Genomic DNA, 15,157 nt, shown 5'->3' on the forward strand with positions numbered 1-15,157 from the left:
GTGCAAGATACTTATTCTCTGGTACAATTTCAATTTCTGTGTCCTTCATATTTACAGGGCAGAGAGTATTATGTCTATAGTGTGAAGAAATGTGATTTACACGTGCAATATTATTTCACTCTGGCTGTAACAGTGTTCATAAATCCTTAAAAAACATACACAGAATATGTGGCATTTCTTATTATTACCTTCGACAAAAACAGTATATGTAAGTAGAGATTATCAAAATGACACATTATTGATTTAATGGACAAGTTGTGGTGTATTACCAACAATCACTCCCTTCAGATTTACTCTAAACAAATTTAAGTCATGATAAATAAAGTATTGACCAGGCTTTGCGAACCTGATCCTGATATAATTTAAACGACTTGTTTTAATATGGATTTGACTGAACATAAACTTAAAATTGGAATCACCTTTTGTTGAAATTGTGTTTTTGAATGTTTGGATTTTTATTGTTCTTATATTTGTTTATCATTTCTAAGTGCATTGAAATATTTTGATGAGATTTTGGCTATATAGGCGAAAAAAAGAATCTAATTTTTAATGGGACTCAAACTGGTATCTATGGCAAATTTAAGTACTCAATTATTTCTCATTTCTTATTTCTCACACAAATGATTAACTTTTGATGACAAATGATGCATTAAAGCTTCCTCTATCTTTCAAATGGTACAACCACCTCCTTTCTACTGGTTAAAAAAAAACCTAGAGTATAGCTGGATTAGGCACCTCTTAATCATTTTGTACTAGAAGAAAAAACTTGAACACATTTATTGTGCTGAGGGGAAACAAGTGCAGTGCCTGATATTGGCCCTGAGATGGAGCCATTTAACATGGACCATAGCTAATTACACTCAACATGTAAGATGTATCGTGTTTTCACCATTTTATTCATTGTAATTATTTATTTAGAAATACTTTATCATCTTACAACCCTAAATGTTGCCCGCAACTCATCATGCATGATGCAGAAACAATTTAATTTAAATAAATACATAACTACATTATCTGATATTTCATCTCAGTAAGCATTAAAAAACGAAACACATCCCATAGAAAGTGCAATCATGGAGTTTTTTTTATACAAGCTCCATTTCTGGAAGTCATATTCATTTCATGTCATCTCATAATCATCAGCAGCAATTGAACACTTACAAGATTACAAAACATTACATTTGAGTCAATTTTCATTAGAATAAAACCTAAAACCTGCAACAGTTACTGGCCGTAAAACATGGATGAAGATGTATCAGAACTAAAAATACACAACCACAAAGGAAACCTTGAGGGAAAAGCTTCAGTGAAACCAACACCTGACAGTGTGGGTTTGAAACTGGTCAACACATTCCTGTAGAGAGTAAACAAGCAATATTTACAGCTACTGGGGGCTCTGCAGACCACAGCTGTTGAACACAGGCAGCTTCAGAGGCCTCAGGAATGTTGTAAAGCAAGACAGCAGTCAGGGAAACTCATCACCCAGCGTATTCAAATCCTTCTTTTAATGTAGGAGTTATAAATAATATAAAGTTACCTAAAACAGATGATGCATACTTTTTGGGACAGGGTTGAGTAGCACAACATTTATAATGAATGTTTTTGTAAGGATAAGTTAAGTGTAACTGTGGCAAATATGATGGATAGTCAGAAATTAAAGGTGGAGGGGTGCTTTTTAAAAGTGAAACTTCTGAAAATTTGTTGTTAGGGGTTACCATTTTAAAAGCTTTACACGAAAGTCATGGTATGCTGCTTCACAGTTAACTTAATTATGGCTCATTAAGTTACAGCAGACAGTAATGTATAAGGTAAAATTGCTGCTGTGATTTCATGTTTATCCATGTCATGATACTGATGTTGATGTAGGATACAATAAACTAACAGTGAGCTGTCACCTTCACATTATTTGTAATGGTATTTGTTTATACACAGAGGGACGTGTTTGTGATCTGGACAGAACAATTTCCATGTCCCTTTTACTGTGTTGGTATGTTTTTGGTCCTTATGATTAAAAACAGTGAGGACACTTTAGGAAATGAGGCTTTTGTCCTTATACTTCACAGAGCATGCATCAGCTTTCCAGCCTTGTCTGAATGATCTCCATGAGCTGTTTCTGTAGACAGAAAAAAACAATAACACAGATTATATTTGGTCATGTCTGTGTCCTGTAAGAATATTTTATTTCTCATATTTAATTCACGATTACAGAAAGTATAGGCCTACACAACCTCAGATCTGACAGCTTGCTTGATGCTCCTGAACAAATGTGTGTTCTAATGTTTCAAGATAAATTGAAAATACTTTAAAGTAAATGGTAGCCTATTGTTCTACTTACTTCCAATGAAAACTTTGTGACATTTTTAGAACTTTTCTGTCCATTAACTGAAAAGTTGGAAATGCGTCCTCTAGCGTGCTGGAGGACCAATGTTCGTGTGCTACGTTTAGGGACTGTCGGAAAGATTAAGTTAAGTAAAGCGTTTTAACCGACAGGACACACACACACACACACACACACACACACACACACACACACACACACACACACACACACACACACACACACTCTCACTCTCTCTCTCTCTCTCTCTCTCTCTCTCTCTCTCTCTCTCTCTCTCTCTCTCTCTCTCTCTCTCTCTCACACACACACACACACACACACACGCAAACAAACGAAATAAATTGTTAATAGGATTCAAGATTCATTTCGTTTAATAGTCTAGTCAACATTTGCGACTGAGCTTGACCGTTAATGAAAATGTATTTTTTAATTATGATAATTTGTAGTCATATTATAGCCTACAACCATGTCAATAGCAAACAGTAAATAATATTGTCTGTATTATTATTAATAGTGTAATTGTCAACTCAGACCTGCAACACTTGGGCTACAGTGAAGTCCTTACTGAGGAAGTTGGGGAATACGAGCAGTAAGTGAACGCCTCATAGGATCCCATTTTTTAGGAGGGCTGATGTCATTTCAAAACTTAACTCACACTCTTAAGTCAACGCGGCGAGCTGCTCACCGCTTCTTCTCCTGTGAAGTCCCCTCGTCTGTCTGGAGGAACATATTGAAGAAAACAACAGCAGGAGGTGAAATAAACGAAAGAAAGCTGTCATTTCTCTACTGGACACGAAGCGGGAGGATTTCCTACCCTAAACCCGGGGGACCAGAGAGCCCCTCTTTCTGCGGGCAAAGGCGGCTGAACTTTTCTTTTTTTTTTTTTTTTTTTTTTTAAACTGCAACTTAAAAACAAAATGAATCGGAGCTTTACCAGATCGCAACCTCTACGAAATGCGGATTGTAACGCGGTGGAAGTGAAAAGCAAGGTGAGTGTTTGTGGTTATAATGTGTAATATCATAAATGAACATTAGGAGAAAAAAAGTAAGAGAGTTCACATGGTCGACCCCGTAACTGAGCTGGAGTTGTTCCGACAAACTGTCTGCAACAAACGAGACACAATTTCTCCTCTCGACTCTTTTATCGTGAAACAACACCTGAACGCACCAGTTCCTAACACGTATTAGTCATTTGCAGGGATTATCTGCTTCTTCCCTCCGACCATGCAGCTTTTCCTGATAGGACTCTATCCCCGTCTCTTTCTGCTCAGCTAAATGGGGGGGGGGATTGATTTGTTCCTCAACTCCTCTTTCGCATTTGTTACAATGAGAAGGTTTTTATCTGAGAGAAGTCGGATGTTTTTTTTGCAACATTTGTTAAGTCTCTACGGATCTACTGCTACATAGTTTCATCCCACGCATTGTTTTGAGTAGTTAGCAAGAGCCTGAGCCTCACAGTGTCGGCTAATAGCTGCAAAAATGAAGTTAACCAGCAAGTAGATGAACACAGTTATGTGCCAGCTTCAGGGTCTTGTAATAGAGAATTGGAAGAAGAGAATTCGCAGTAAGAATGTCAAACTGCAGTGAACAAACTTGCATAACTGCATTGGTGTCTACTTTGACAAGACCTAACCAAATAGTTTTTGGTCAAAGAAAAGTCCTGTTTATGATATTTTGGTTCAGGCACTTCTTGTCATGTGTGTTTATATTAGAAATCATATAAGAAGGGAACATCGCACTGTGCCCAACCCTGACACAAAGTCAGCAAACACTGATCTATTTTAGATTTGCCAAATCCTTCCAAGGACTTCTTGTCAGCAACATTTCTTCTCTGAATTCCATTACCAGGAAGACAATGCAGAGTGGTATTTATACGTATGCGTTCACACATGCCAGCACACATGAGTGTGAGCACATACATGACGGATGAGCACCTGAGTCACAGGTGAGCGGTCAGATTGAGATGCACGAGCAGGTGACTCATTCTGTAACCAGGTTTCAGCAGGGTGTTGGTGTTGGTGACCTTGGGAATGCTGGGACAGGCATCAAATCCACTGGGACTGTGGGTGAAAAGAAAACAAGGGTACATTATCTATTCCAGGGTGGGCATGCTGCATCATCAAAAAGCTGTGTTTTTGTTTGAGCCAGGGTGGATTCAGTGTTTATTTCTTCAACAGAAAGAGGAGTAGGGTGGTCTTTGTGGCTAGCAGAGGTTGTTTGTGGTTGGGACTGATGAGCCCAGAAGCTGCGTGGCTGGAACGGGCAGGTTTTTATCAGCGTCATCACTGCAGAGCTGACTCACCAGGCTTCCCTTTTTGGATCGGACAGAATGCATCACTCGTGTGACGTCCTTTTTTGTTGTTCTGTTTCTGTGTTTGTTTGTGACCACACCGGTCGCCGTCTTCTAAATGACAAGCATGCTGGCCGTAACCACATTTTAAAACGTTCTGTTTAAATGAACCAGGATGACAGTTAAGCACATTTGAATAAAATACTCTTATCGAGCAGGTTCCTGCAGGACTGTTGAGTCTCTCTTTTTGTATGTGTGAAAGCATCAATTAAGAATTTTCAACACCCACTATCCTGCATGTAGTGTGTTCCCACTGACAAAAGTAGGCTATGAATAATCTTAGGATTCCCCAGTCCCATGTTAAAACTCAAAATCAATCCAGTAGCTCAAAAAGCTGAACTGAGTGTCTGTGACCTGATGATCTATTTCAAAGTGCATATATAAAATTACGCAAATCAGGCTGTGCAGGCATTTAACTTGAAAGAAGAAGAAGTAGTAAGGAAGCCAAAGCTGTTCAGAGGAATCCCAAGCTCAGTATGTTAAAGGATCTTCTACTAGGCTACATGCAATATCTTCAAGAGGTTTCAAAGTTGGAACAGAGAAGTTGCAGCTGATGTCACATCAATGGAGTCTGGAGTCTACAGTCTAATTTAATGAGGCCAAATGTTCTTTCTTTCTTTAGGATCCCCATTAGCACCAGCATACGTATTGGCTATTCCTCCTGGGGTCCAGGACACATACACAGCACAATATCAAAAAACCAATGTAGACAAACAGCCAGACCAGCTCCTCTAAAAGACTGAAAGCTAAGGCTAAGACCTTTATAACTACCTAAATAAATTGAATAGTTTCTTTTTCTCCAAAACAGCAACCTACACATGCGCAATAACAAAATACCATGTCGGCCATTAGTACATGTAACTACTGTTACAGGTAACAGGGAGGACTGGTTTCAGGTATTTTTATGTAAGGATGACGAACATCAACAGTGTGCTGCTAGCAGAAGTTTAATGATCGTCGAAGCTAGCAGAATGTTAGCATTGGTCCAGATGCCTTATGTAACATTTTAAGATACATTTGGATATGGTCGACTAAGAATCTTTACACACATGGCTATAGCTGCTTAGTTCAAAGCTCTTTCATCAAGCGTTAAATGATCGTTTACCTTTGAGAAATAATCCCCAAAGTCTGTAAAAAAAATATATGTTTGTCCTTGAGAAAACTTTATCAAATAGTTATGGAACTTATGCGTCTAGATTTACTGGATTGCCTTGGACAGATACTGGTATGTTTGTGTTCTGTAAAGTTAGTTGTTTGGGGTCCTTGTTGTGAGCCGTGGTTCTCATGGTTCACGTTTGGTTTTCTCAGGGGAAACTGTTCCATTGATAAGCTTATCAGGGATAACACTGGAGATGTCTGGCGGCCTGTCAGGGAGCCTTGGCAAGGAGCTGGTTTCACTCGCTTAAATCTCTTATCAGGGTAGGAAAGAGTTTGGAAGGACGGAGGGGGATGGAGAGGATTTTTGGATTTCTCCCTTTCTCCTTACTTTTAATTTATCCTAGCATTAAGGTATTTCAGTTTGAGGCCTGAGTCATTCTGTACATTGTGTTGCATGTTTCTGTTGAGATGTTGCATGAGATTCAAAACAAACCCAGTGTATGTGAAAGACAGAAGTCAGTTATCTTACTTTTCCTCCAGTGTGTCAGAGTTCTCCTGACATGTTTCGGCCTGTTGACATCGCTCTGCCCTGATAGGCCAGAAGGACAAGTGATGTCACGTTTGTACTGATATATTCTTGTTTTTTTTTTGTTTTTTTTTTGTGCTGAGGCACATGATTAATCACACCATGTTCAGACTTGTTCCTACCAGAGGGCCGAGTACTTCTTGCAAAAACAGATTTTTCAGACTGATCAGGAAGAGCGTCGCAGAGAGAACATTGAGATTGGAAGGGATGACTGCGCTCTCTGATATGCAGAAGAGTGAATATGTAAAGAGTTACATACGTGTGGAAGTCTTTCCGTGTTAATCACAGACATTTTTGTGTGCGAGTTTCACTTTAACAAAATGTTAAGTACACCTACTGAATACTAACAAACCTGTCTGTCGACTTCTTGTGTCATCTCAAGATGTAGGTTGACTTTTATTAGCATTCATGCAAGTGGAGTGTCACCCTGTAGAAATGCAGGTTAATGCTTGAGTCTCAGTTTGCCTGAAGGAAATTTGCCAACAGACCACACGCCTGACTGGCAACCCCGCTTTTCTCCCAACACGCCTCCTCTTAAATTCACATGTCATCTTCTAATTGCAGAGTTGTTTAATGTATCCCCCAATCTTCCCCTTTTGCCTTCCAGTCAGTATACTACTGTTCTGTCAGCACTTTTCCTCCCCCTTCCCACCTCTTTCTCCTTCTCCATGATCATCATCTCATCTCCTCTGATGTCAGGTTCCCTCCACTGTGAGCTGATGATTACACCAACAAAAAAACACCGTAGTCTACAAATTACCGCTGTGATTTAAACACCAGAGCTGCTACTGCGATTGTCTGTTGTTGTGGTTTATGGGTGTTTTTTAATGCCTCGGTTGTATCTCTCTCTCTCTCTCTCTCAAGTCCATTCTTGTCTGTGAGTCACATGATGACCGCCCAGTGACCCTCAGACGTGCTCTCATTGGCGGTTTGGTGACCTAGCTGGGCAAGCCCCACCACAATGGTTCAAATCTGTGCTCTTGTGCGTAAACGGTGGATGGGAGGTGGAGCTGCCTGCCACTGTCATTTATATATTGAAAAGAAGCTTAGTCATACCTGTATTGTTCTGTTGTACAGCAACCCTCTTCCCCCTTTCCTCTGTCAAATTTAGACTGTATGTGATGTGCAATATAGGCTACACCTTTTTGTATTGATGAGGTCATCTCGCTTAGTTTAGCATAAAGCAGCTTAATTTTTTTTGGCTAAGGTGATTAGCCACATCTCCTCTTGTTCATTTAGTGAGCATTGCCTTCATAAACAACAACAGACCCATGCAATAAAGGGATAGTTAAACATTTCAGACAACATGTATTCACATTAAAATAGTCTATGTACGATACAACACATGAAGGCACGGCCACTAACTAGTTAGCATAAATATGGAAAGCTAGCTTAAGTCTGTCAAAGCTAACAAAGTCATCCTAAAGCTAAAAAATAACCAGACATTTCTTTGGTTGAATTTGCTCATCCTCATGACTGATACTGAACTATGTTTTATTTTTTTCAACAAGGGATAGGCCATGTCAATGGTTGGCAGCAGCTGGTTAGCTTTAGTTTAGCATGAAGATTATAAACAGGAGAAAACAGCCAAGTAGCTAGGGTGTTGTGAGCATTAAATAAACAAGATATTATAATGTGATGGTTGGTTAGCTTCAGAGGTGCTTCCAGGCAGGTTTCGTGGCCCTTGTGAGAAGTGCCAAGCTCGCTAGTTCACTGTTTCCTGTTGTCCTATTTGAAGCTATCTGCAGCTAGCTTTAGCTTCCCAGTCATAATAAAGGCCTGACTCTGGTGTTCATCATCTCATTACTATAGGCCAGTTTATACATGAGCCTAGGCAAACAGCTGTCTTATTTTATCAATTCTTCAGTCAAAACACCAAAGAAATTCAATTTTCAAGCATAAAACCAAAGTAATTTAGAGAAGCATGTCATGTTAAACTGTTAGAGTGTTTGTTTGGAGCTGTTGTTTTGGCATTTGTCTAAGACAGTGTATGAAGCAAATATTTGAAAAGCGATACTCCTTTGACTGTGTGCGAACCAGTTGTGCTAAGGTTTGCAGCAAATTAAGTATTTATTGTGCTTAGAAACAGCTTCCCTTGTGCCAAATTTAAAACAGGGTCAAGACCACAGCTTTGTTAGTTTATGTGTGCCAGGCAGATGGTTCAGATAAGTGCATGAGGTCTGACATCCTGGTTTTCCTTTTTCCTGTTTGGATGTCGAAGTGACTGTCCCTTTTTTTTTTTTTTTTTAACGGCCTCTCTCTCTTGTGATCTTTCTTTTACAGTATGGGGCTGAATTTCGCCGGTTCTCTGTTGACCGGGTCAAGCCTGGCAAGTTTGAGGAGTTTTACAAGCTCATCCTGCACATTCACCGCATCGCCAACATGGAGGTGATGATCGGCTACGCTGACATTCATGGTGATTTGTTGCCGATCAACAACGACGACAACTTCTGCAAGGCGGTATCGACGGCTCATCCGCTGCTCAGGATCTTCATACAGAGACAAGGTAGGATGTCTGAAAAACATTTAAGACAGATTGGCTTCCTTTGGCGCCCTTTTTTTAACATAATGTAGTTTTTTTTCTAAGAAGTCAATCCATACATGTTTTAATTTCATAGCTCAAAATTTGAAGAAAAAAAAAAGTTATTTATTGACACTTCACATTTAGAGCAGGACTAGACTATACTCTTATAATATACTTTAAAGACACTCAGCATTAATCCACCACTGAGCGAGCACTTTGCAATACTGTTGAAGAAGATTCAAGATTCAAGATTTTTTATTTGTCACATGCTCATACAGATGTGCAGTGAAATGTAAGGACTGCTCCGCAAGGCCATGCAATAAACACTCAAATTACTAATACACATATATACAGTAAAATATAATGTAAAAAATAAAAAAGAATTATTTAAATGTACAAAATATAGAGTAATGTAAACAGTGTAAACAGAAAAAACTTCCTTTAAGCAGAAACCTCAAGCAGAAGCAGATTCATTAGTGAACTGCTATCTGCCAGAACTGCATGGGCCAAGAAAGCAGGATAGACACAGAAACAGAATCCATTAAATGTCTCTCAAACACGAGAGAATAGATTTATGTTTGATGAATATTGGTTTTTAAATATCCTCCAACTGGTAAACCTATAAAGCAGTCATCTTTTGCAACAACTTGGCCTTGGGCTGCAAGCATTTTGCTGACTAGAATGAAGTATACCCACAGAATATTTCCTCACCCAATCATCCCTTTCCTCCCACTGGGGAACTCAAGTCCGTTTTGTTTACTTCATGCGAGCTTTCTGCGTGTATTTGTGTGTGTGTGTGTGTGTGTGTTTGTGTGTTTCCTTTTCCAGTTATTGGCTGGATCAGTCTCAGTCTGTGGCTGTCTGTCTGCCTGGCTAAATCCTGTGTCTTATCCAAAGGAAGGGCTCGCAGGCAGATGATCACACACACACACAAACAAAACACACACAGACCCACACACACACACGCACACACACACACACTCACAGGCCGGTGCCTCTGCAACCCAATAGAAATCAGGTCATTGAGCAAAGCCTGTATCCCGGCATACCAGACATTACTGCGAGACAAAAGATCTGCATGAAAGAGAGACTCCTTACTGAGCCCTCCGTTTGTGTGTGCGTGTGTGTGTACTTATTTGTTCAAAAGACAACATTACGGGACCCTGAATGGGAACCAGTCCTCGTCACTCTCTCTCTCTCTTGCCAACTTTCTCTCATTGATCCAAACTCTGGAGTGGGTCTCGACTGTCTGCCTGGCAGCCAGCGAGCATACCAATGAATCCATCGCCATTCACATCTATTCAAACCCACAATCCTTCTTGGAATGTCCCTCGCTCAATTGTGTAATGAACATGTGCACTCCACGGAATTGTTTTAATTGTGGTCCAATAGTTGAAATACAAAAGCAAGCCCACAGTGCGGGAAATGATCTTGTTGCAAATGTTCATCAAGAAACGGACTGGATGTTAAAAGTTCTCCTTCAGAGTGTGACTCAGTGTGTTGGAGCTCATATGGATAGAGACGAATTAAGCTATTGTAGAAGGACGTCTGCCAGAGATGCTCAATGTCAAAATGAAAGTTTGGATTTCATATCAACCAACTTTGTTTGGAACTTTTGAAACACGTATTCAATTCCTGTTTGTGCTTTGCAAAAACAGAACTGAATTTCTCTCCAAGGTCTTTTTTTGAACCCCCCCTCCTTTAGTAAACAAAAAGGGAAAATGTTGAACGTCTTAACTGTTCTTTCTTGAGGCAAAGTAACTCCCTTTATCTATTTTATGAAACTTGAAAAAACATTATTTAGCAGAAGGATGGTAAGGCTCCGTGATTCTGACGCATTTCATCTCCTGATCGTGTGATTTTTAGTACACGATGGCCTTAAAAGACCCCCGCACTTATTAAAAATAAAGCTTTTGCAGTTTGTCATAGCAACTCTGCTCTTTCCTCTTGGTAATGAATCTTTTATTTTATAAAAGAGTAATCCTTTTTTTAAATATTAGCAGAGGTTTTAGAGATGATTTAAGGATAGCTGGCTTCAAACTTGCAAGAAGTTTCATGCCAGACCATTTTATCTTGTGTTTTTTAATGTAAAGTCTTTGTATAACATGTCATAATTCAGTCCTTAGACAAATTCTTTGTGTATTGGTGTGAGATGCAAAGATCGTATACAGTTAAGGTTACAGATGCATAGTGTACGATAATTGAGTTTGTCTTTTTCTCTTAAATTAGATTATTTTTGTCTCACTTTCCCTTTCTGACAGACTTATCCAAACAGGATAATAAAGTGCAGTAAAGATGTGGTGGCTCTTACACAGGAGCCTGTCTCTTCTTTTTTTTTTGTGGTGTAAACACAGCGCTGACAGGGTGATGAGCTGCAGGGGAATGTGCACTGTTGTGACTGATGCTGAGGCAGTCCGAGCATCTTAAGCCTCACTGCGGCCTATTGTTAGTCACTAGACAAAGAGTAGTGTGTGTGTGTGACTGTATGAGTACCTCATGTCTCAGAAGAGCTGCCCTGCGATCAGTACAATACATGCACGATAAAGTGTGTGTGTGATAATGACCGTATCACTCCGTACCAGCCTGTAAGTATGCAGGTCACTGTGTATTCACTTCTGTCCCGGTCAGCACAGCAGACCACCAGAGATGAAAGCCTTCACACACACACGTATTAAAGATACTGTGAGTCATACTTCAGTCAGAGCAGAGACGTTCAGAAATGTGTCAAGGTCTTTTAAATGGATGTGAGTTCAAGACGTTAACACTGTTCTTATGTCTCCTTCAGTCTCACTGTTATATCACAACGTGTTGAAGGATCATCTCAGATGCAGTAAAAAGTTGTGACAGTGTATAAAACATTCCCTTTGAATAGAAAAGCTGCCTGTTGGAGCAAGCCATTCAACACCCTCAAGCTCAAGGCTACATGATACATAGAAGTTAACCGTTTAAAGGCGACCTCTGCAAGATCGCCCATGTGTCTTTTGTCCATGTAACAATTGGTGTTATTACGTGTGTGTGTGTGCGTGCCTCTCTTTTATCTACCTGACACACACACACATCCCTCTTCCGGGGCTTAAGTTGCCATTGTTGGTCTGTTCATTTTGAGCACGTGCAAGCAGTTGACAGCTGATACAAACAGCAATCATCCTGCTGATGATACCTGTTGCTCTGTGTGTGTGTGTGTGTGTGTGTGTGTGTGTGTGTGTGTGGAGGGGGGGGGGGGGGTTGTAATGTCAGCTTGTTTAATGATGACTTACAGAGTAGAGGATCACAGTTTGTGGGTTATCTCCAACAATACACAGTTAAAGAGTAAGAGCTTGGCTTTTTTTTTTGCAACTGTTCAATTTTGATTTAGTCCAAAAAATATAGTTTTTGTGCAATTCCATCGGCCATTTTTAAGTCACTGACTTTTTTTTTTTTTTTTAAAGTCTGTTTTCCCTCCGTCAAGCCTTCACTTCTGCCTCAGTCTGTGCACAGACAAACGAGCCCAGACAAAGAAACTCCAACTAAAAATGCCTCACAGTCACTTTAAGTTATTAGCCTATACCCTCCCCTGGGATTAATAAAGTATTTCTGATTCTGATTTAATCTTGAACTTTATTGATTCCTAAAGCTGACTTCAAAGTGCTCCATCCATCCATCCAAAATATTTAATCTCAGTAATCAATCTTATAGAGCAATATAACACTCAAAATGAAGAAAAAAAAAATTAATTGTTTCCATAATGACTGAAACCACATGCAGTTTGATTGTAACATAATGATTTACACACACACATTAGATGAGACAGGACTAGTCATGCACCACAGAGCAGTGCAGGCATGTTTAGTGGGATGAATAACTACGTCGGTTATTGAGTGACTGCTATGTAAACAACATTGGGGGACTTGTGTGCTCTGCACCGTTTAAAATGTGTCCTGTCTTACTTTACAAAGTAGATTTTAAAAAGGCACAAGAAGTAGGCGTAGAGACAGTTTTTACTAAATGTAAGAAATCCAATGTCATTTGTAACTTACGAACTACATAACTTATTGTGAAGGGTAATCCACCTTTTTCTTTTAATTCTTTAACAATACTCAAACTCATGCAACCTCTGCTATTTTATATAAAGCTTTACAAGAGGTGTTCTGCAAACACTCTCAAAACTACTGGGGACAAATACCAGTTTGTAGATGGTGCTGGTTTTGGGGGGGGGAGGGTAGACTCTGCACAGGGAAGTTTTGTACTGGGACACTTCTACATTTCTTATGCAGACACAAACAGGAGGGGGATGGGCGAGCCAATGATGGGAAGAAGTGGGACGCATCAAAAGGTTTGAGAGCACAGAGGAGTTGAGCGCCGTTGGACTCCTTGTCCTTTTTCCAATGTGTGGGTGTGTGATTGTAGTCGTTCAGTCGTGTGTTGGACCAATCACTGATGTTAGATAGGATGGTTTTTACATGTTGGTCTATGTTGTTTAGTTTCCAGTTAAATGCATATTGGTTACAAATTTCCAGAGAAATGTTGACATTGTGGCATTTTGTCAAAGGTTTGTGTAGCTCGTGGAAGTAGTAACTGATCATACATATCTTCACTTGTGTGCAAAATGATGCAAATAAGGTTGTAGATAAGAAGAACACTGCTAGTGCTGGAAGAGTTATTTCAGGCCGTGATAACGCAGACCTTTTTAGTTCTTGGTTTTCCGCATTTCACAAGCGTGTTTTACTGTAATAAGATGAAATAAAACATTGTAAATGTTTCTCGTTATAAAAACAGTGGACACGGGAGAATTATCTTGTCTTTTTCCCATAAACAATATTTCTGAAGTAGATTGGTTAAAAAGGATATGAGACAGTTAAAGTTTTATCCAGTCTTTCAGGTGTTGTTGCATACATACTAATTTCCCATAAAGCGACGTCTTAAGCAATCTTGATAGTGTAAGCAAAGTGGAGGAAAAGTAGGGTTTAAATAAGGCAATGCACATTGAATCTGCTGTAAGTTTTACCTGTGATCATTCTAACAACGGACAAAAAGATCCAAGCAAAACACGGGCTTGGATTCCAAAGCTCGATTTTTATTTTATTTTTAAGGGAAAATGGAGTTGTTTTTGTAGACAGTGCCAGTGGCCTGCACACAGACTAAACTTTCAACATGGAGAAGAGACCCCTGTTTGGCACAGGGCTAAAAGTTTAAATAAATAGAGCAGACGAGGTAGGCCAAGGTCGAGCTGGCGAGGCTTCGTATCTGGCATGCTGAGTTTGGTGGTTCCACACCTATGAAAACTGGAGGGCTAAGATATCCACATCAGCCAAGCTAAAGAGAGATGTAGCACCAGGAATCAACGCAAAAAAAAACAAAAAAACTCCAGTGAAAGCTGACGAACAGGCCAGTGGTGTTTCTCAACAGCTTGATTCATGCAGTCGACTGGAGTTCAAACAAATGCCAACATTATTATGTTACAATGTCTACTCAGACTGTGTGCACTTTTTGTCTACTTTCCACATTTGACTCTTTTTCATTTTCCTTTTTGCATTAGTTAAAAATAAATGTGTTTACAGAACACAGTTTGGCAGGCTCTGCAAAGAGAGGTGTTGGTTACTCCCACGACTATTCAGGGAGGAGAACAGGTAAACCTGAGGCAAACTTTGTGAGCAAAAGTTCATTATGTCTTTCAGTGTTTTTAGTCATCACCCTACGGTGCTTCTGTAAACTGGAAGTGTCCAGACATGTCTTTTCACATGTGCTCAGGGAAACACAATGCAGAAGATTTGAATGTGGATTCAGTTTTTTAAATAAATACTTCAAAATCTCGGAAAAAAACACTGTATGAAAAAAGCACCTTTTTGAAAGATGGTTGTCATAACAACAATGTATTGAGTGCATAGAGACATCAGAACACACTGATGATGGGAAAACACTTAACCTTAACACACCTGACCTGACCTCTCCAACAATAAGGTCACACTATCTTGATCTCTCAAACTAATCATCAATTCTAAGCCTTTATTGAGATATAGGACAGGTAGTCTGAAATTGGGGATAGAGAGAGTGGCGCCATGTCATGCGGGAAAGGAGCAACAGGTCAGATTCGAACCCGGGCAGCTGGCTTGAAGGACTACAGCCACCATACATGGGGCAGACTCTAGGCTCTAACCACTAGGCTACCGGTGCCCCAATGGAATTTGATTCTGATTGATTCAGTCTGCCAAAAAAAAAAAATCAAAACCAAAGAGATCCCAGAAGACAAAATAAAGTAACATGGTGCCATGAAAGTCTGTGAAA

The 15,157-nt window shown here is 39.7% G+C and overlaps 1 protein-coding gene across 1 annotated transcript in view; it reads left to right on the plus strand.

Moving 5' to 3' along the window:
* Positions 1 to 2,971: 2,971 nt before the first annotated feature.
* The window catches only part of pard6gb (par-6 family cell polarity regulator gamma b), a 32,750-nt gene continuing 20,564 nt past the window's right edge, over positions 2,972 to 15,157 (plus strand). Inside the window, exons 1-2 of the mRNA XM_061059617.1 lie at positions 2,972 to 3,327; positions 8,656 to 8,878. Coding sequence (XP_060915600.1) covers positions 3,256 to 3,327; positions 8,656 to 8,878 — 295 coding nt within the window. The 5' untranslated portion in view covers positions 2,972 to 3,255. The remainder of the gene's footprint in view (positions 3,328 to 8,655; positions 8,879 to 15,157) is intronic.

This window comes from Labrus mixtus, chromosome 16 (assembly GCF_963584025.1).
Source record: "Labrus mixtus chromosome 16, fLabMix1.1, whole genome shotgun sequence".
In the NCBI taxonomy this organism is placed as follows: domain Eukaryota; kingdom Metazoa; phylum Chordata; class Actinopteri; order Labriformes; family Labridae; genus Labrus; species Labrus mixtus.